At 37.4% G+C, this 22,780-nt stretch overlaps 1 protein-coding gene across 1 annotated transcript in view; it reads left to right on the top strand.

Moving 5' to 3' along the window:
• Positions 1-22,780, top strand: part of adam22 (ADAM metallopeptidase domain 22) — a 67,661-nt gene that overhangs the window by 7,300 nt on the left and 37,581 nt on the right. Inside the window, exons 4-5 of the mRNA XM_082151040.1 lie at positions 11,609-11,675; positions 17,347-17,429. Coding sequence (XP_082007166.1) covers positions 11,609-11,675; positions 17,347-17,429 — 150 coding nt within the window. The remainder of the gene's footprint in view (positions 1-11,608; positions 11,676-17,346; positions 17,430-22,780) is intronic.

Here is a 22,780-nt window from a genome sequence, read left to right as displayed (position 1 = left end):
CTCTCTTCTGTGAATTTCTAAAGGTTTGGGATTTTCTTAACTTGTTTGTGTGTGTGTTTGTGTGCATTTGGCTTTTCTCCGGCCTCCAGCTGAGACCTATTTTCCTAAAAGTTTTTCTTTGCTATGTGATCATTGTGCATCAACTTTAGTTAGCAATCTCAACGCATCTGAGTGACATATTTGTATAATGTTTCACAACAAAAAGGCTTGTTTTGCTTGTATTGTTTTATTGGGTACTTATTGCGTAACCCCCCCCCCCCCCCCCCCCACACACACACACACACACACACTCACACACTCACACACTCACACTCACACTGGCTTGCCCCCTGCACCCTCTCACACAACTCTGAATAATGAATGAGTGTGTTTGATTAAAGCGGTTGGAGCAAATGGGTTTTCTGCTTTTCAATCACGCTGTGTCGTCGTGACAACGGACCATGTGGCAGAAAGGAAGCATTAAAATCAGTCAGATATGGGGGGGCGGGGGGGCGGAAGACAGACAGCTGCAACTCTGAACAGATAAACAATCACAAGCTCACCTTGGAATCAAACAGAAATCACTGCAGACAAATCATGCATATTATATCAGATCTCTGTATGGTAAATCCCATATTTTCCAGTACCCTCATCTAAACCTCCTTAAAATAAAATAAATTTACCAAAGCAAAATTTCCATGAAACATTAGGTCTTGTTGTCAAAGAATGTGTCTTGAATGTGAATTATTAATTAATTTAATTACATATTAAACTATTCTAAAGTGATAGTAAAGACATTTATAATGTTACCAAAAGATTTCTGTTCCATGTTATTTTTTGTAAACTTTGTTGAAGCTTTCTACTTAAAACATTTTTTTATCACAGTTTCCTGTTTGACATTTCCTCAAGAAATGTTTCTTGAGCAGTAAATTAGCATATTAGAATGATATCTGTGACACTGAAGACTGGAGTAATGATGCTGAAAATTAATCTTTGAGATCACATGAATAAATGACGTTAAAATGAAAACAGTTATTTAAAAATTATTATAATATTTACCTTTTTAACATATTTTTTTTAAATGTTATGGGGGGGGGGGGTAAATATACATATAGGTGCATATGTGAGTATATACATGTTAATTAATATATATAAAAGTAACTAACTAGTTACTAACTGTACCCATTTAAATCCAAGACACTATCTTTCTCACACTCTCAAATATGCAAAAATTCTTGAATGTCTCTTATGTGAGACTCATTATATTATAAAAGAATCATGTATTCAGAGATTTTCATTTTTTGCATGAATCTGGTCAAATCAAAAATCTTCTGTGAATGACACCCACAGTCTCCAGGCAGGGTCTGATTCAGCAAAACACAGTATAAGAATCCCTGTGTCATCTGCCATCTGCTACTATGAGCTTCTGTTTGACCCAGTCAGCACACGCGTGACGTCTCATCAGATCAAACCTGTGACGGGACACGTCTACTGAGACACTGGTGTGTGTCAAACCTATCCTGTATCAGTCTGATTCCTGTTGAGTGCGCTGTATATGGATTGTTTTTGTTGTGAAGTTTATAGTAATGTCACTGTTGTTTTGTGTGAATATACACTGCCCAGCCAAAAAAAAAAGAAGAAAAGAAAAAAAGTTTGCTGTTTGGATTTAAATAGGCAAATGCAAAGATCTTGACTATAAATTGATGCACCTCTTGTTGAAATAACATCATAACATTTATTTCCATCAAGAGGTACATACATTTTTGGTCAAAATCTTGTATTGAAACACAAGAGTCCAGCACTCTGTAAAGTCTCCTCCAGCACATCCCAAAGACTCTCAGTGAATTTAAGGTCTGGACTCAGAGTCAGAGGTGTCAGCTCATGTGTGAAAATGATTATTCATGCTCCTCCCAACCATTCTTTCACAATTTGAGCCTGATGAATCTTGACATTTTCGTGGAATATGGCCATGATACGTCTTACACACTCCATCAATTAGGGTTAGAAGAACTGTTGCCAAACATATAACATGCTAGAAACATAATAATCACTGCAACGATGATCCAATCACAGACTCTTAAGCATTTGCCTATTTAAATCCAAACAGTGACTTTGTATTTTTTTTTTGGCCAGGCAGTGTTTTTCCATGTGCTTGCAATTATAAATCAAGTTCAAACACAGTGGTTTCTTTTAGAGATACACACACACACCTCGAAGGAGCACTTCATGCATTGTCATTTACATTCATCATCATGTCAACCGTGTCCAGCATGCATAAAAAGAGTCCAAAAACACACATCCAGACACTCTCATTGGTTTAATTTCAGATGACAGTTGCACCTGAGGGTTTTGTGACGTGTGTGTGCATGTGTGAGATGTCTCTTTATTGTCTTTGTTTTATTTTGGGGTGCTTAGTCTTTTTACACATTATCTAAAATAGAACCGGTTCTTGTTTCCCATCCTTATAGGGCTGGTTTAGTTTGTAGTGAAAATAATTTGCTTTATAACAAAAATAGATATTGATGACAAGGCTCTACACTTATAGTTTTGTTAGGAGCACTTGGAACCTAAAAAACTGTAACATTAATGTGTCACAATATAATAAATGCACACGTAAGCATCGAAAGCTGAATTAGATGTAAATAAAACAAGCAATATTTTGACTTATAAAGCCACTTTTTCTAATGTCTTCTGCCACAATGATGTAATGTCTTTGAATTATCCTCATCTGAGGTTCACTCGCAAATGCTTGCACTGTCCTGATCTATGGTATGTTATCATTTAGCTTGATTTTATATAGTATATCATTTTTATAGCTCCATTTTACCATCTTTTCAGGAAACTGCGTAGTAGAAGAAAGATAGACAGAACATGAGAAAGAGAGAAAGAAAGTGAATAAGTTGTTGGATGGAGGGAGAGTGAAAGTCTGACCAACCAGCATTTTTCATGCACCCTTGAGTCTGTGTGGGTGTGCGATGGAGGAGAGAGATCAGAGAGAAAAACAGCTGGCGTCAGAGTCTCAGAAGGGCTCTTGCTTATATATTGCACACATATAGTGGCACGACATTTTCAGAAGCAAGTTTGAGACGTTGGACTTTACCTGTCCATCATAAACATAGACTCACATTACATATCTCTCTTTCCCCTTTTCTCTCTTTCTCTAAATGGTGGAGATGCATCATTTGATCATTTAATTGGGCTAAACTGGTTTGCTGTAACATGTCGTGGCATGTTTGTTTTTGGTGATCTTTTTGGCGCCGTTTCAGTTTATTTTTTTGCTTTATTATTTGTCAGGATAATAGTAAAGGGGATGAATTTAGAGATGCAACTTTTCAGAAAGGGTTTTTAATGTGCTGACAGCTTTAGTGTGCTAACAGTATCTGTTGAACTGTCAATGTGTTAAACACTGTCTGAGAAGTTATGTCTGTTATTCATCACACTAAACCACTACTGCGTCATTTTGAATATCTAGTATTCATAGTCATGAACAACCAGGAAATATCAGATTTGTCGGCTGCACATCCGTGATTTGAATCTCCAGTTCCACCACATCTCAAAGCTGCTCTATTGGATTGAGATCTGGTGACTGTGGAGGCCATTTTAGTTTAGATAACTCATTGTCATGTTCAAGAAATGAGATGATTTAAGCTTTGTGACATGGCGTGTGTTAACATGCTGGAAGTAGTCATCAGAAGACGGGTCCACTGTGGTCATAAAGGGATGGACACGGTCAGCAACAATACTCAGGTAGTCTGTGGTGTTTAAACGATGCTCAATTGGTAAGCGCAAGAGAGTATCCCAGACACCATTACACTAGCAGCCTGAACTATTGATAAAGGCAGGATGGATCCATGCTTTCATGTTGTTTACACCAATTCTGACCCTACCATCTGAATGTTTCTGCATGAATCGAGACTTATCAGACCAGACAATGTTTTTCCAATCTTCTATTGTCTGATTTTGGTGAGCCTGTGCAAATTGTAGTCTCAGTTTAATGTTCTCAGCTGATAGGAGTGTCACCGGTGTGTCTTCTGCTGCTGTAGCTCTTCTGCTTCAAGGTTCGACATGTTGTGTGTTCAGAGATGCTCTTCTGCTTCAAGGTTCGACATGTTGTGTGTTCAGAGATGCTCTTCTGCTTCAAGGTTCGACATGTTGTGTGTTCAGAGATGCTCTTCTGCTTCAAGGTTCGACATGTTGTGTGTTCAGAGTAGGGGTGTAACGGTTCACAAAATTCACGGTTCGGTTCGATACGATACACTTGTGTCACGGTTCGGTACGTTTTCCATAGGCTACAGCAAAAATAAATAAATGCCAGAGAAATTTCCTTGAATTAAATTTTTTTTAATTATTATTTTATTTAATGAAACTAACATCATAAAGTATGATTTATTTATTTATTTTTGTTGTTGCTTTTTTTACTGAGCAATAATGGAGCTATACTTGACTCTTCTTATGAGCATATAAAACAAAACAGCTCCTTGGACAAAATGAAATGTAATAGGCCTATTGTAGTAGTAGGCTAGTTATAAACAAAGGTTTATTTTAGTTCAGATTAACATTTGAGGGCAGCAATTGTATTCATAATGTCAAAATAAAACAGACGTAATGTTACTTGAAAGCATTATAGCCCACTATTCCTGACAAACTTCCATACCTTGCAGTTAGTGTTACTACAGCAAATCCATTCCACGGTGAATGTTGCTGATCTGTGGACACCGGCCAGTTCATTCATGGCACGATGTTTCTTCCTGGTTTCCACGTCAGCGCTGTTTGATCCGTTAATAACAGAGAAATGTGCATGTTTCTCACTAGATCTCGCAGCGATGTTATTACTTCAGTGGCAAATTCAAAAAGCATTTGAAATTCAAATGCTTTCTTTACTGATCTGGATCTCTTAGCGCTGTGTGGTGTTGCTTGATCAGGCTCGCGCATAGGGTCCCGCTTCACAGGTCAAAACTGATAAATGGTCCACACAAACACAATAAGAGTAGCTCAGTTTCGTTCCTTACATTGCATTTGCCAGTTCATGTTGTGGTCGCGCCAGCCTCTATGAGCGCGCTTGCCACCCGCGACGCGCCTTCATTTGAAATAACGAAATTTTGGTCGGTAGAAAAAATGGTCCAACGAACCGTTCGGTACGAATACGCGTATCGTTACACCCCTAGTTCAGAGATGCTCTTCTGCTTCAAGGTTCGACATGTTGTGTGTTCAGAGATGCTCTTCTGCTTCAAGGTTCGACATGTTGTGTGTTCAGAGATGCTCTTCTGCTTCAAGGTTCGACATGTTTTGTGTTCAGAGATGCTCTTCTGCTTCAAGGTTCGACATGTTGTGTGTTCAGAGATGCTCTTCTGCGTCAAGGTTCGACATGTTGTGTGTTCAGAGATGCTCTTCTGCTTCAAGGTTCGACATGTTGTGTGTTCAGAGATGCTCTTCTGCTTCAAGGTTCGACATGTTGTGTGTTCAGAGATGCTCTTCTGCTTCAAGGTTTGACATGTTGTGTGTTCAGAGATGCTCTTCTGCGTCAAGGTTCGACATGTTGTGTGTTCAGAGATGCTCTTCTGCTTCAAGGTTCGACATGTTGTGTGTTCAGAGATGCTCTTCTGCGTCAAGGTTCGACATGTTGTGTGTTCAGAGATGCTCTTCTGCTTCAAGGTTCGACATGTTGTGTGTTCAGAGATGCTCTTCTGCTTCAAGGTTCGACATGTTGTGTGTTCAGAGATGCTCTTCTGCTTCAAGGTTCGACATGTTGTGTGTTCAGAGATGCTCTTCTGCTTCAAGGTTTGACATGTTGTGTGTTCAGAGATGCTCTTCTGCTTCAAGGTTCGACATGTTGTGTGTTCAGAGATGCTCTTCTGCGTCAAGGTTCGACATGTTGTGTTTTCAGAGATGCTCTTCTGCTTCAAGGTTCGACATGTTGTGTGTTCAGAGATGCTCTCCTGCTTCAAGGTTCGACATGTTGTGTGTTCAGAGATGCTCTTCTGCAGACCTCGGTTGTAACGAGTGATTATTTGAGGTACTGTTGCCTTTCTATCAGCTGAACCAGTCTGGCCATCCTCTGACCTCTGGCTTCAACAAGGCATTTCACCCACAGAACTGTCGCTCAATGTTTTTTTTTTTTTAAGAACCATTCTCTGTAAACCCTAAAGATAGTTGTGCGTGAAAATCCCAGTAGATCAGCAGTTTCTGAAATAGTCAGACCAGCCCGTCTGGCACCAACAACCATGCCACGTTCAAAGTCACTTTAATCACCTTTCATCCCCATTCTGATGCTCAGTTTGAACTTCAGCAGATCGTGTGTACATGCCTAAATGCATTGAGTTGCTGCCATGAGATTGACTGATTAGGTATTTGCATTAACGAGCAATTAAACAAGTGGCTGGTGAGTGTGTATATATACATTGTATATATATTTATACTACCGGTCAAAAGTTTGGGGTCAGTGTAACTTTTTTAAATAAATGAATACTTTTATGTAGCAAGGATGCATTCAATTAATTGATATTGACAGCAAAGACATTTACATTGTTACAAATAATTTAAAGATTTCTATTTCAAATGAATGTTCTTTTTTTGGACTTTCTATTCATTAAAGAATCCAGAAAAAAAAAAAAATTCTGTTTATGCTAAAATATTTAATCTGCTAGAAATCTTTTTTTATTTGTTTGTGAAGGAAAACCAGTGTAAATAATGAACATATTTGATATTAACAAGCTCAGTGGGAGGAGCTGGTGAAACACACACACACGTTAACAATGAGAACGACTGCACCTGCTCCCCTCAGAATTGTTATGGGGGGAAGGGTCTCTCTTTGAAATACACCAAATCTTTCTTACATTGCAAAGACCTTTCCTGTGTCCGTGAGCTCGTCCATGTTTTATGGTTACATTTAGCTGATTTCTTCCTGAGCACATTTCATTTAATTGTAGTGATCATTTGTTAGTAGCCTACTGTAAATGTGTGTGTGTGGATAAGGCTGGATGTTCGCAGGTCTCTTATTTGCTTAGGCTGCAGTTTTGTGTCTTTGGGAACACGAGCAGTGCTGGAAGTTTAAAAGAGCTGAAGAGCTCAGCACACACTTTATAATAGGCCTACTGACTTCAGCTTTTCAGAACACACACACACATTAACAAATGCTCTCACACTTTAACAAGATGTTTATTTCTATTAAACAGATGCCTTATATATCATTCACTTCAGTCTGATGTACTGTAGTTGTTTTTGTGTGTGAACATGAACAGGCGTGAGTCTCTAATGAGTGTGTTTTCTCAAAAGGGATTTTTTCGAGTCACTATCTTAATCTCAAACACATATATCACAGCATGAATCAGATCAAGTCTGCAAATTTCAATGGAATCTAAATGGTGGAAACTGCACACAGTCTCCTACAAAACATTTGATTACACTTGTTTTAAGTGTGCCATATGAAAAGTGAACTGCAGCGTTTGAGTGCTAATTAGACCAGAGATTAGGGTTTGCTGTGCTAGATGGTGTCCTGTCCTCAGGGGAGATGTTCTTCTGCTGGTCTCCAGGGTCTAGAACTAGACTTACACACTCCATAATCTCTAAAGATGCTGCATATGTGCATATGCATTATACAGAAGAAAAAACATGAACTTGTCTTATAAATTTGCATATATGTTATTGTGTGCAAATATATACCTGTATATTTATAAAGAAAAAGCTACTGTTCACAAGTTTGATCTTACATGAGATCACAGCAATAGCAAACCACAACCATCAATTACCATTGACCAATGGACAAAATCAAGTCCCGTCCCACATTTTGTCATAGATTTTTCCCTAAACCTAATTACGTTCTATAATATTTATACTCTAGCGTGTCTATAGTCGACGTCGGCCGAGTCTAACCCTATACCCTAGCGCGTCTACACATCAACGTCGGCTGGGTGCTAATCAATCCTATACTATAGCGCGTCTACACATCGACGGCGGCTGAGTCTAATCCTATACCCTAGCACATCTACACATCGACGTCGGCTGGGTGCTAATCCTATACCCTATAGCGTCTACACATCGACGGTGGCTGGGTCTAATACCTGTTCCCCTAACTAGCTTACTTCCTGCGCAGGAATAATCGACAAACAGACTTCAGCAAATGTCCTCTAAATGCTTTAATCACGGCCGGAGGATCTCAGACAAATTCCATTGAGAATCCCACCAGCTAACACGAATACAACAGTTTTGATAGATTTCATTTCCCATATTTGTTATTTTTACACTCACACAACCAAAGTAAAAGGGGTATGGCAACACAACGTACAACATTCAAAAACACAGGACAGAACGTTTTAGTACATTGTGTTTCAAAGTGTTAGTTTTGTTGGGCCTAAAAGGAGAAATAAGGTTAGATGTTAGAAACATGGTTAGTTTAATATACAGTTTACTATTTTATCCATTAAAAATCCACCACAATTTTTTCTTGTTCGAGAAGCCATTTCACTCGGATATACGTCACAATAGGGAAAAACAATCACAACTTCTGTTTCATGTGGACTTTAATGTTTTGGAAAGAAGTATATGCTCACCAAGGCTGCATTTTTCATACAGTAAAACCAGTGAAATATTATTACAACTTAAAATAACTGCTTTCTATTTTAGTACATTTTCAGAAATCATTCTAATGTGCTGATTTTCTGCTCAAGGATATTTTTTTATTAATATCAATGTTGAAAACAGTTGAGCTGCTTAATTTTCCCCCTGGATTCTCTGATGAATCGCAATTTCAAAAGAACTGCATTTATTTGAAACAATAAAATAAAATAAAATTGTAACATGAATATCTTTACTTTCACTTCTGATCAATGTGATGTTTCCTTGCTGAGGAAGAAACCTAAAATAATGTATTTCTCTGAAATTTCAGATTTATATGGGACTCCTGCATCCTGGCATACTGTTGTTTTCTTTCCAAAGAGCACATGCAATGCTACCTTAAAATTAAGGGTATTATGGCAGCATAATTATGGCATGATGTCTTAAAATGCAGTTCAGGTGAGCAGCTCATTCGGTTTTTGGAACAGAGCAAATGTCTGCAACAGAACCTTTTCACCTCACACACAGATATTACAGTGCTACTTGACACACAATCTGTTCTTTATTCTGTAAACCCTTAATTTCTATTCCTCTGGTTTCCCTCTTTAATTAGCATGTCTCGCTCTCTCTGTGTCTGTCTCACACAATGAATCAGTCCATTAAGCTTTACATGAGAAATGAGATCCATTTTCTAGTCATGTGACAGTGCCATATTAAAATGTTTGTAGGGCAGGGTGTGTGTGTGTGTGTGTGTGTGTGTGTGTGTGTGTGTATGAAGATGGGATGGTATGGTATGGGATGGGATGGGATGGGATGGGATGGGGAATTGTGGGACTTTCCTTATAAATTATTCAAATCCCAAAGCTATTAAAGCTGAAATCTGTCATCAGCCTTTACCTTTGCATTTCACAAAGTACTATATACTGCAGCTTTCCACCACTGCATCTACACCTGGTACAGTATACAGACACAAAAGTGTTATTATATTCTTTGGTCATTCTTGTCTTTTTCATATTATAAAGAAAAAAAAAAGCTTTAATAAATATAATAATAAACAATATTATAGAAAGCTTAGGACTATATATATATACTATACAGTAAATGTGTGTGTGTATATGTATGTAAATGTGCTGTTGCTGCTGCAGAACAAGTATGGGACCAATACATATACAGAACTTTGTATATAAGCTATATATATATATATCAGATATGTTAGGATGTTAAATAAATGTGTATAATAATTTTTCTATATTATTTATTATCTTGCACTTAATGTGATGACAAACGGTACTAATTGCATTAAGCCGACAAAATGGAAATATAAGGAACAAAATCACAGTGACAGATGCAGTTTAGCAAAGAGACAGAGACTCATCTTGTACATAATGTTGTGAGTGACATAAATTCCCATTCTGATTGTCTCAAATATGCAAGGAAAAAGTGAAATAATAATTAATTAAGCATTTAAATAGGGATTTTGTATTATTTATTTTACATTATTTTATTTTATTTAAATGGAAAATGCAGTTTCAAAATTATTGTCAGCAAATTTTCGCCCACTATTGTCAAATAAGGGGAGGTGACGGGTTGGAGATTGCAGCAACTGGAGGCTGAGATGGTGCATGTGTAAATGAGGGTGTGTGTTTGTGTGTGTGCAACGGCAGCTTTTATCATCAATCACAATGTTTCTTTGCTCTGACATCCCACTTTATCACGCTCTCTTTATCTTCTCCTGTTCTGATCCACTCTCAATGCTCAGTCTTTCTCTCTCTAGCCCCTGGTTTCATCCTGTCCTCTATTAGTCCTTGTATCCATGTTTTGATTTCTGTCTTGCTCCTCTCATGCATTTACCACAGAATGAGTCTGTAAACACAAAATTTCTTTTGTTGTTGTTAGTGTTTTGCACGTTACAGCGCTGCAGCTCCATAAATATCCTGCTAATCACCTGGTTTAGTGAACAGCCGTTGAAGATGTGTGTTTCTGTCTTTAAAGACTGGTTTGATGTCATGCTGTGACTGTCTTGTTGATGAGCTCATGGTTACTGATCAGTCAGAACTCCTGCTGGGAGACACTTTGACCCTTCTCTCCTCGTGCGCTCGATCTGTTTTTTTGCTACCTTGCCGTTTTTTTGTTTGTTTTTTGATCATTGCAATTGGATCATTTGGCTTGCAAAAAACTAAAGTGTGCTCCCTAAGTGTGCTAAACTCTCACCCTAGTTTGTGAACTCATTCTTGACCATGGCTTCGCCACACACACTGAAGTGTCCTTGAACACAACTTGGTGTGAGTTGTGATGTATGAAATCAGCCGTGGATCTCTCCTCAGGTTAACTGTGTTCATGACTCTCTGTGTTGGAACGCAGATCCCATTCCAGATTCGGGTCCATTTCTGTTCTCAGTTCGATAAGCAGCATAAATGAGTGACATGAGTGTTGATTTGATCTGATCATTAAATGTGTGATGCCAGGATCACCAAGAGTGATGTGTTTGGGAGGATGATGATGAATCATATTTACAGTGCTGATATTCCTCAGACAGTCTATTTTTCTTCTCCACAAAATCTGCAATTATTTTTTTTAAGTTTAAACGGCTTATACATACATTTAAATCATCCATCCATCCTAATCTTTTAATCTTAGGTGTGTTATATATTTTTGGCTTTTGTAAACTTTCTACCTCTTTAATAAATGTAAGGTATCTCTTATATTAATTTAATGTTCCATTTATAATACATCATTATAGTATTTGCATACTTAAATCTGATTAGTCTTTTCTCTTTTGCATCTATTTAACCATATAACTTCCTTTTACATTGCAGACGGTTTCTGAACCAAAGCCTAAAATCTAAACTTATGTCAAGCTTTTGAAAGCTGCTTTGCAAGCTCTGGTATTTTGATTGGAAAATGCAGTCAAACCTTTTCTGTACTTTATGATTACAGAAAATTATGATATTCAAACCTTTATGATTTCTGTGAAGATTTCAGAATAATATTTAGAATTTAGAATTCAGAATGAATCCAATAATAACCCAGACAACATTTCACTTTTTGCCAACTGTGTATTTCTGCTCTTTTTCTTCAGTGATCTTCTATCATCAAATTACATTGAGAGGCACATATCAGAGGAGGGGAAGCCAGTTGTCAACAAAGTGAGTATAAAGTCTATTTTGTTTTCAAAAGCATGCTCACACAAGTATGCATGGTAAATTTTAAGGTGACATTGTTGCATTGTATGTTGTGATGTTAATTAACTACATGTACTTACTATGAGTTGTGGTCAGGGTTTGGTTTAGGGTTAGTTACTTGTTGACATCATTTACTGTTATTACTATAGTAAGTAAGTACATGTAGTAACGTGTAACTACATCACCATAAATTAAAGGGTTACTACATATACAGTACTGTGCAAAAGTCTTAGGCATGTTAATACATTAATTGTGGAGTCTGACAACAGCCGGTATGATCTGATCTCACCATCATCGAGTCCGTCTGTGATTACATGAAGAAACAGAAAAAACTGAGACAGACTAAATCCAGAAGAACTGCGGGAACGTCTCCAAGATGCTTGAAGAAACCTTCCTGCAAAGCTCCCTGAAAAACTATGCGCAAGTGTACCTGGACAAAAGCCGTTTTAAACGCAAAGGGTCGTTACACCATATATTGATTTGAATTAGTTAATAGAAGTTAAATCATAAATAAATTCAATTTGTGATTTTTATTTTTGAAAGCATTCTCACTTTACAGCATTTTAACACGAGTGCCAGTACTCTTCACAGTCCTGAAGCTTTGCAGGAAGGTTTCTTCAAGCGTCTTGGAGACGTTCCCGCAGTTCTTCTGGATTTAGTCTGTCTCAGTTTTTTCTGTTTCTTCATGTAATCACAGACGGACTCGATGATGGTGAGATCAGATCATACCGGCTGTTGTCAGACTCCTTGTGCATACACAAATCTCACTGGATTATTACAATTAATGGCAAAAATAATGTTTGGAAATGTAAACTGATATTTCCTACTGACACACTACAGCAAAATATATAAATAACATGCCTAAGACTTTTGCACAGTACTGTATTTAAAAGGGTTTATACAAAAATTAAATGCAAAGGCCTGATTGGTGGATGTTTGGTGGAAAATTCCCACAGAAATTAGGTTCATAACACAAAACAAGAGGTTCGTAACTAGGTTCATAACACAATTCCCACAGAAATTAGGTTCATAACAAAAAACAAGAGGTTCGAAATTAGGTTCATAACACTTCCTCTTCCAGTTTATTCAACTACAATAAACATTTTACTGAATAATTCATGCAAATGCCTTGACCCTCTTCTTTCCCTCTATGACTGTGTGTTTCGCTTTGGGACAGTGAATATAGTCTGATCAGATCTCTCTTTGTGCCACACTGGGACTCTCAGCTTCATTCTGTCAGCGTACTGAGACGTGTGTGTTCAGATGGGACACATCACAACCAGAGCAGAAGGTGTTTGCTAGTTTTAGCCCAGCGGCAGGTTGTTCCTGTCACACACTCACACAGGGGCAGGGATGTGTCCTGTTTGGGTCGCCATGATTTTGCCAAGACATCTTCCTAGGTCAACATATTCTGATGATCCTGGAACAACATTCCTGTCTGAAAATGTAGTCTATCTCTACCCCTAAATGTCCCTAAAATCAGAGGGAAATGACAGGTGAATAACACTGATATATACGCACCTAACCCTGCTTGTAAGCCTAAACTTGACATATTGATTAATTGAGCAAAGATGTTGATCCAGGAACATGTTGTACTTGTTCTTGTATTTGTACTACGGTGAAATCACGTTCAGCGTCCTGGTCGTGTACTGCATGTTGGACATCATCGTCTCAAGGTGTGTTTTTAAGACAGATTATGCATAGTGGACGTGTCTGTTTTTTTTTAGAAAGTCTTAAAAGGGCCATATTCTATGATTGAACTTCAATATGGGCCCTTCAACATGTTTTATTTATACTGATCTGAGTTTAGAAGCCTTCAGTGAAGAGATTCAAATCCGCATAGCTCACAACCCAGCTGTAGAGCCCGAGGAAACAGTGTGCATGTAAGGGTACAAGGGCTGTTTCTAGGATGAATGAAAAAAATAGAGCGGAGGGTTCTGTGAGGAAGGAGGGAATAACCGAGGGATGGATGAAGAGGCAGAGGATGAAGAGAGAAAAAGAGAGCCAGTGAACGAATTCTAGAGCAGAAGCACAGATATATTTAGATTCATCTCCCCACTGCAATTGTGAATAACCTATTAGTTTAACTACAGATTTAGCACTATACAAACAATACAAAATGCTATCACACACACACACACACACACACACACACACACACACACACACACACACACACACGTCTATATATATTAGTAACACTTTAGTTTAGGGTCAAATTATCACTATTAATTGCTTATTAGCGTCCATATTACTAGGATACTGGTTGTTTATTAGTACTTATAAAGCACATATTAATGCCTTATTCTGCATGATCACATTCTACATCCCTTAATCCTATCCAATACTCACCCTATACCTAAACTTAACTACCTAATTAACTATTAATAAGCAGTAATTAGGAGCTTATTGAAGCAAAATTCGTAGTTATTAGTTAGTTAATAGTGAGAATTAAACCTTAATCTAAAATGTGACCATATATATTTTATATATTATTATTATTCATAATTTTGTTCATGAAATTAGATCTTATTATGTACTACTAAACTTGAACAAGTTAATACTCTCACTATTGCAATATTTTTGTCTATGACTTCATGTATAAGTTTGAGGAAACACTATGTATAAGTTTGAGGAAATGCATTTTGATAATGCATTTACAGAACTGTGAAATATATTAAGAAGTAGCTATATAAATTAGGAAGTAGATAGTCTATAAAATGAGTTGAGAAACTATGTGCAAAGTTTATTTACTATATGTTTAGTGAAAGCTGAGATGATTTTATTTTTTGCTTTGGGCTGAAAATAGCACTTATATATTTTTATATATAATAGTGTGCATGAAAATACAAGTAATAAACACACTAACATTCAAACATTTGGAGTTGCTAAGACTTTTTAAAGGGGTGATATAATGCCCTTTTCAGAAGATGTAAAATAAGTCTTTGATGTCCCCAGAGTGTGTATGTGAAGTTTTAGCTCAAACTACCCCACAGATATTTTTATATAGCATGTTAAAATTTTCACTTTTTGAGGGTGAGCAAAAACACACCCTTTTGTGTCTGTCCCTTTAAATGCAAATGAGCTGCTGCTCCCAGCACAGGGGGCGGAGCTACATCAGCTTGTGTCCTGAAAATTTCAAAAACTTTTAGCCTTTTATGTTCAAACCGGAGTTAGACAAAGATGGAGAGACTCAAGAAGAAGTGACAACATGTAGACAGCATTTCTGAATGGCTAGTTGAATGTTTTTGAAAGAAGTGTCTTATGTCACATGATCCTTCAGAAATCCTTCTAATATGCTGAACAGTTTTGCGTCTTAATACTTTTGTGGAAACTGTAATACATTTTATTCAGGATTCTTTAATGAATATAAGGTTCAAAAGAACAGCATTGTGACTTTGGATCGATTTAATGTGTCCTTGCTGAATAAAAGTATTCATTTCTTTCTTTCTAAATAAAATAAATAAAATCTTACTGACCGTGAACTTGAACACCAGTGTATTTAAAAAATAAAATAAAAATAAAAATTCAGGCATCTTCTCATGTTAAAGAAGATCCCGATCCCTTTCCTACCTCTGTATCCTGCTTAAGAAGGCAATATTTTTCAGATTTTGGACACAGCCCATCTCTCTGTGCTTCTCCGATGCATGCTGGGTCATTAGTCTGAAAGGGGCTGCCTCAACAACAACTGCACACTTCAGGAATGTCTCACCCGTGTGTGTGTGTGTGTGTGTGTGTGTGTGTGTGTGTGTGTGTGTGTGTGTGTGTGGTAGAGAATGCCCTTGGCTCTTGATTAGCTGAGAACTCTTGAGGACAGAAAGTGCTACATGTGGAAAAAAAAGAGGCAGAAATGCTCTAGAATAAGCTGGAGGAAAGAGGGAAGCAAAGGAATGGGAAAACCTCAATGTATGAAGCTTCTTGTCCAGTGCAGAGAGAAAGAAAGAGAAAGGGATGAAATGAAATTGATCTGCTGGTAAATGCTGCAGCTTTAGTCCTCTGAGAAAAAGCAGGAAGAGAAAACCTGCAGCCCTAATGGCAGTCGAGCACTTACACTAAAAACATTTCATAAATAACACACACACTCAGGAATACTCTTACGAATCTTCTGATCGCTTCAGTACAAACAAAAGTAGCCAGTATAAATGTTGAGCCACACACTCAGAATTTAAACATTTAATGTCAACATGAAATCAAAATGGACCATTATTTTTTTATTTTTTTATGCTCTTGGCCTTATTTTTGATATTGCTTTATACAACAGATCAGTTCAATATGCATTACATTAATATTTAGTAACCTAAATATTTTTCAGGGAAATAACTATTTTTATTTTTCGGGGAAAGAAATAAAATAAATCAATACTTTTATTCATCAAGGATGAGTTAAACTGATCAAAAGTTACAGTAAAGACATTTATAATGTTAGAAAATATTCTATTTTAAATAAATGCTGTTCTTTTGAACTTTGAATTTTGAAAAAAAAATTGTACACAACTGTTTTCAACATTGATAATAATAATGAATGTTTCTTGAGCATCAAATCATCATATTATACTGATTTCTGAAGGATCATGTGACACTGAAGACTGGAGTAATGATGCTGAAAATTCAGCTTTGATCACAGGAATAAATTACACTTTACTGTATATTAAAATAGAAAACAGTCATTTTAAATTGTCATAATATTTCACAATATTACTGTTTTTTTTTATTGTTTTTTTTTATCAAATAAATGCAGCCTTGCTGAGCAGAAGATGCTTCTTTTAAAAACATTAAAAAATCTTACTGACCCCAAACTTTTGAACGGTAGTGTACATTTTAGACACAATTTTGCCAGTTACTTTTGTCTGATCTGCCAAAGTGCCAATGACAAAAGTGCCAAACAAAGCCTTAATAGCTGGACTATTGCGCATCTCCAACCAACACGCAAAAGTGGCATTTCCTTCTTAAATGAATCAGCATTTCTGAAAATATCAGTTCAATGAGTGATTCAATGGCTGAATCCGAAATCGCCCCATAAACCCTCATTCACTATTCCCTACGTTAGTACACTAATACTGTTGACTTGAAGGAGTGAATGAAAAGGAGTGAGCGAATTTGGAGCCGTTGATTGTACATCGGTTGTACACTCGTTATTGCAGTGCAATGTGGGATTGAATAAGTGCACTCAATAACATCCACTATGGTTTCGAACACCACTATAAATGGTTCTCCCCTCAAATAACGCCCTATTTGAGGGTATAGGGGGCGATTTCGGATTCAGCCAATGACTTTATTGGTTCAAAAAATTAGTCTGTGATTCCCTCATAAAAACAGTCACTTGTTGCCACCTACTAGCATAACAAAAAAATACCTCCAACACTATTACATACAGATATATATATATATATATACAGTGGGGAGAACAAGTATTTGATACACTGCCGATTTTGCAGGTTTTCCCACTTACAAAGCATGTAGAAGTCTGTAATTTTTTTTATCATAGTGAGCGCTTCAGTTAAAAACAAAACAATAAATCTAGTATCATAAAAGGGATGGTTCTTCTGACTCACTAAATTCAGATTGGATGAGCCACATTCAAAGCTCATATTAACAGTATGTGCTGTTTTTGATTTATTGTTTGTTTCTCCCTGCAGGGTGGAGAACACTGTTACTACCATGGGAAAGTACGTGATATTCTGAAATCATATGTGGCGCTTTCAACTTGCCATGGATTACAGTAAGTCGCTCTGTCTGAATGAACATGCAAACACACACAGGTTTACAAAAAGCAGCATTTGCCCACAGAACTGTCTGCCTCTGTCTAAGGCACATTCATAAATAAACACATGTTAGCAGGCCAAAGCTGTGATTATCCCATTCAACAATTAGAGCTGTACAATTACAGCATGCTATTATCCTCCTCTCATATCACACACTGATGCTCCCAGCACTCTTTGTGTCTCTGAGTGTGTGTGTGTGTGTGTTTTTGTTGTTATCTCCTGTATTGATGCTTTAATGCTTGTTGCATTACATCTGGCCTTGTGCTCCACTATTGCATGGTGAAAATTTAATATTTGTTGTGTTTGTAAGATTTATGTTTGTATTATTGGCAACCTGCTGTGTTCTCTGCATAGCTGAAGTAAACCTAGCTGTGTTCCTGAGCTGCCCGTGTGCCTGAGGACAGTTGAGTTAGTCTCTATAGAGCTTTACACACACACACACACACACACACACACACATACACACACATGCACCACCCGTGTGGCCCTCTGGGATTGCTCAGTTCCTTCCATCTGTATTTTTAGTGTGAGAAGGAGTCAGGTCAGATCCATCTCTCTCTCTCTCTCTCTCTCTCTCTCTCTCTCTCTCTCTCTGTATGTGAATGCACAGAGTCAGGTCAGATGTAGCTCAGAAATAGAGCGGCAGCGCTCTTTACATTCACACTCATCACACCCGAATGTTTACTGCTTAAATAGCTTCTCTTCAAATGTGCATGATATCTGATTGTTTTAGTACCAAAGGATTTATGCAAATCAGCATGGCCATGGACAGACATCTCAAGGAGGAAGGTGCTCAAGTAATAATTACTATAATAAAGACATAAAAATGAAGTTGGATACAAACTGCCAGTAAGTGGTGGCAAGTCTTAATATGTGAGTCAAAGAATCATTCATTCACTGATTCATTTAAACTGGCTGATTCATTCATGAACGAAACACCACTCTTGTATTGCAGGGAGACACATGTGTTTTGCTTCGTTCAAAACTATTTTCCTTTGTGAAATAGTGCAAAAACAGTCAAAATTTACACTGTTTTTAAAATTGTGAAACTAATATCAACTTATTGTTTATTGAACTGATGTATTAAAATTAAAATATAAAAATTTGCAACCGTGCTGATATTCGGGAAAACAGCACTTTTGCGTGTGTGATATTGCTTAACTATATATGATATAAACATATATCTAATGAGACAAAATCTCACACAGGGAAAATTCATATCTTGAATTTGGTGGACATTTTTATTCATTTGGTTGGCATTTTCGACCCTGCACAACACGCCAGACTCGTTTTTTGTTGTTGTTAAACTTAATGTTGGGCTATTGCATAGCTAGGCTTGCTCTATGTAGATTTTATAATAGTGTTTTAATTTGACAAACAATGCATAGCTTAGAGTAAACAATATCGTTACCTGGCTGTCACAAGTGCTGCGCCACTCGATTTGCATGATGGCTATAAAGAAGGATGTAGAAGCAGGGGTGGGGCAGGGGCTTGTGCGGTCTCGCAGAATTAGATCTCAATGCAGTTTTCAGGCACTCACTTAATTGAGAATCAATGCCATGAGCCAAATAAAAAAAAAAAAAGTAAAAAAAAATGCACTAGTCAGAGACCAAAAAGAAACCAAAAGGGCAGATGCTTGAGCACCACTTGGGGTCCATTTGTGCAAATCAGTAAGTATCGCTTACTGCAGACTGAGAAACGCTGTTGAAAATTGAAATCAACTCCCAAACAAACAATTTTGTCCATATTTGCTAGATTTCTGTTCTGTGTTTCTGCATGCTGAAAAAAAATATTACATACTGTAGCCCTGCTGTGTAAATAGGAGAAATAACATAGTGGATCAGAACCCAAAATACATTAAAATTATCAAAATCACAAATACATAATTACTAGAGTGACAACACAGGCAAGAGTAATACTCAAATGGTGAACATTTATTAATAAGCAAGAACACCCAGGAATGCACAAAAATATAGTGAAGAGTTAAAACAACCTGTACATGTGTATGTGAGTGAAAAAGTGCAGAAAAGAATGACAACTTAACAATTATACAGTTTACAGTTAAATGAAATTGCTTTTTAAATGTTAAATGTTTAATAACTTGCGTTTAAAAGCAAATGTGACCATATTTCGCTTATTTTTTCTTACTCTAACAAACAGACTAAAAGCACTTTGGCCAAAACTCACTGCAGACAGTTTTCCAAGTTCTCTCTCCTCTCCTCTATATTTTCCACATATATTCCTGTCGTAAGCGTAGCAGTGTGTGGCCGAAATCTGAGAACATATTTTAACATCCAAAGTAATTAGATTCAGTAGTATGTTGAATAAAAATCACATTTATTTATTCAAGAAAAAAGGCGTTTTCATCATGCTAGTCGACTGATGCTGACTGACACATTCAGCTGACTGACATCTCATCCTTGTATGTTGCGTTGCATTAAATAAAATGATTAACAGCACAGTAAATACTATATAGACTAAATAAAATATGCAATCCATTTTACAGATGAAATGCACCAACTCGGCAGCGTTGAGAACTGCTCTCTCCTGACGAGGATGCAAAAAGCCTGTATAACCCATCTGCTGGGTTGTTGTAGTAAAGCCACCGCTGGGTTGTTGCGTCGGAGGGCGGATGGGGGAGGGGCGTATTTTTTCAATTGTCATTAACATTGAGCCAGCCACTAACCCAATGGCTGGGTAATACAAAAACAAAAAACAAATGACCCCAACAGACTCAACCCAGCGTTTGGGTAGAAAAAACAACCCAGCGTTTTTTAGAGTGTATCAGAGAGAAAATACTGTCTCTAGTGTGTGTTGAGAACAGTGTGTGTGTGTGTGTGTGTGTGAGAGGGAGGGAGGGAGCAGTGCTGCTGAGTCTGCAGTTTTATGGTGGTTTATCTTAATGTCATATTACGGGCCAGACAAACAGTTATGTCCCTAAAAGTCATGGGCTGCTGATGACAGCCTATACGCCAGACACTTTTAAAACCCCTCATCCACTGATGCCTGGCTCACACTACAGGAGTTTTAAAATCCTAACCGATTTTGAAATCTGGTTGCAGCACACACTTAAGGAGAATCTTTGCAGATTTTCGTCCCTCAAATCTTAAACATGCTCACACTACAAGGTTTGAAAATCGCGGTGCACCACACTACAAAATGTTATTAAGATTATCGTGCCAGAGGAAGCGCCTCACGTGATCTCAAGCAGCAGATCTGAAGTGGAAAAGCATGGAAACATATGGGACATGCATTGCCATGAGACACACACACACACACACACACGCACAAAGAACCTACCGGTACTTTGAGTTAAGAGCTTAGATCGGGCCCAAAAAAATCAAGCCCGACCCTACCCGAGCCCATATTACAAAAATTGGCCACTTAATATTTAATATTCAATTATTTTAATTGTCACAATTAAAGTATTAATTTTATTAAATTGACCAAAGCACAGCATTCAGCATTCAATCAAATATTGATTAAAGATTTATTATTATTAGGCTAATAATGTTATTTCAACATAATATCTCGTTATTTCGACAACAAGCGTGCAACAAGCTAGATGTGCATTTGTAAATCCGGTGACGCGTGCATTGATTTTATTAATAAACTAGTGTTTTCTGTCGGCTGCAAAGATGAAGTTGACGATCGCCATCTCCGTAGTGAACGCGCCTATATAGAGAGAAATGCACATGGATTACATAATCAGAGAGTAGCCTATTTCTTTTCGTTTTGAATTGTTTCTTTTAAAGACATTTAAAGATTCGATGTATTTCTCATGTCTGTGAGGCATACACTGAGTTTCGGTAAATTTATGATGAGATGCGCTCCAGTTCACGAGCAATGCAAGTGACAGCGCAGGCGCCTCTATGTCATGTTGCATGATTATTGTCTGCTATATTTGCTTCCAGGCAATTGGCAATTGGTTGATAAAAAAATTATATAAATTAAGAAACAATTTATACAAAACGAAATTCACTTTAAAGAAAGGCTTTCTACAAAGCAAAACGTAATGAAGTGGTCAAAATCATGTCTGACCCACTCTATGTCTCCCGATACATTGCACATCATATCTTACTCGTGCTGTTCACTTTTCATAATCAACATAGCCTAAATGGAAAAAAATAACATTATAATATTTTAACAAATAGCACAAAAAAACACAAGCATTTTTGGGGGCGGCCACAGCCCCCTGGCCGCCCAAAACGACGGGTGTGCCTTCATATCAAGTCATATTGGTGAAAAGGTAGCCCTGACCAAGGAAAGCGAAATCTTTCAAAAATCATCCTTTTAAGGATATTTCTCATGAATGGCGTCAGCGCTGGTCAATACAATAAATCAATGCCGGCGTTGATCATGGAGTGACGCATCAGCTTTAGCGTTGTCCTGCTCAGAGTCTTGTAAAGTGGAGCTCAAAGTTTAAATTAAATATTAAAATAATTAACAGCTTGTTTCATTACATCTAGCACCTATCTGTGAATGCATCCGCATTTTTACATTTCCGTTGAAAGAACAGTTTAATGACTGAGTGACAGTCTCTAATGCGCAGAGACTTTCAATGTCAATACTGGTAAAAATATCAGCAGAAAGCCTCTCGTAAAGTGAGATTCAAGGAATTAACTGTTATATAACAATGGTCTAACAAGCTCATTGTCATGTTTATGTTGTGTTTATTATATTATGTGGACCCCCGACCCTTATTTTGACGTGTTGTATCTTCATTTTAATCCACTTCGTTTTAACGCGCTTTTTACTTTCGGTTTCATGAACATGTACTCGTCTTTGTGCCTGCTGACCACAGTGTAACACTCATTTATTTAGCAATAAATAAATGGAGATAAAAACGCATATCGAGTTGAGTCACTCAAAATTATCTCAAGGGAAATTCCTTCAGCACAACAGCCCTACTTGTTTCCTGGCTATTTTGACAGCACTGACGTAATCACAGACTTGCTCATCCCGATTTAAAATCTTAAATATCAAACATGTTTGATATGATCGGGGCGAGCCCGATTTGTGTGAGAGCAGATCGGGAGGTGCAAGATTCGATCTGTGAACACCTCACATTACCAGATAATCTGCGCCGAACATCGGAACCGATCAAGGTCCTCGACAAGATTTTTTCTCCGATTCTCGGGAGGGGGAAATCGGGCATAAATCGGCCTAAAACTCCTGTAGTGTGAGCCAGGCATGAGAGCTATTTTACTTCTTGCAGATCACTGACCTAAAGCAATAAGTGGTGTAGATATGTTAACCATTCTGTCATTTAAAAACATCTATCTATCTATCTATCTATCTATCTATC

This window comes from Leuciscus leuciscus, assembly GCF_965113295.1.
Source record: "Leuciscus leuciscus genome assembly, chromosome: 20".
NCBI lineage: Eukaryota > Metazoa > Chordata > Actinopteri > Cypriniformes > Leuciscidae > Leuciscus > Leuciscus leuciscus.
This window is presented reverse-complemented; position numbering and strand designations above follow the sequence as displayed.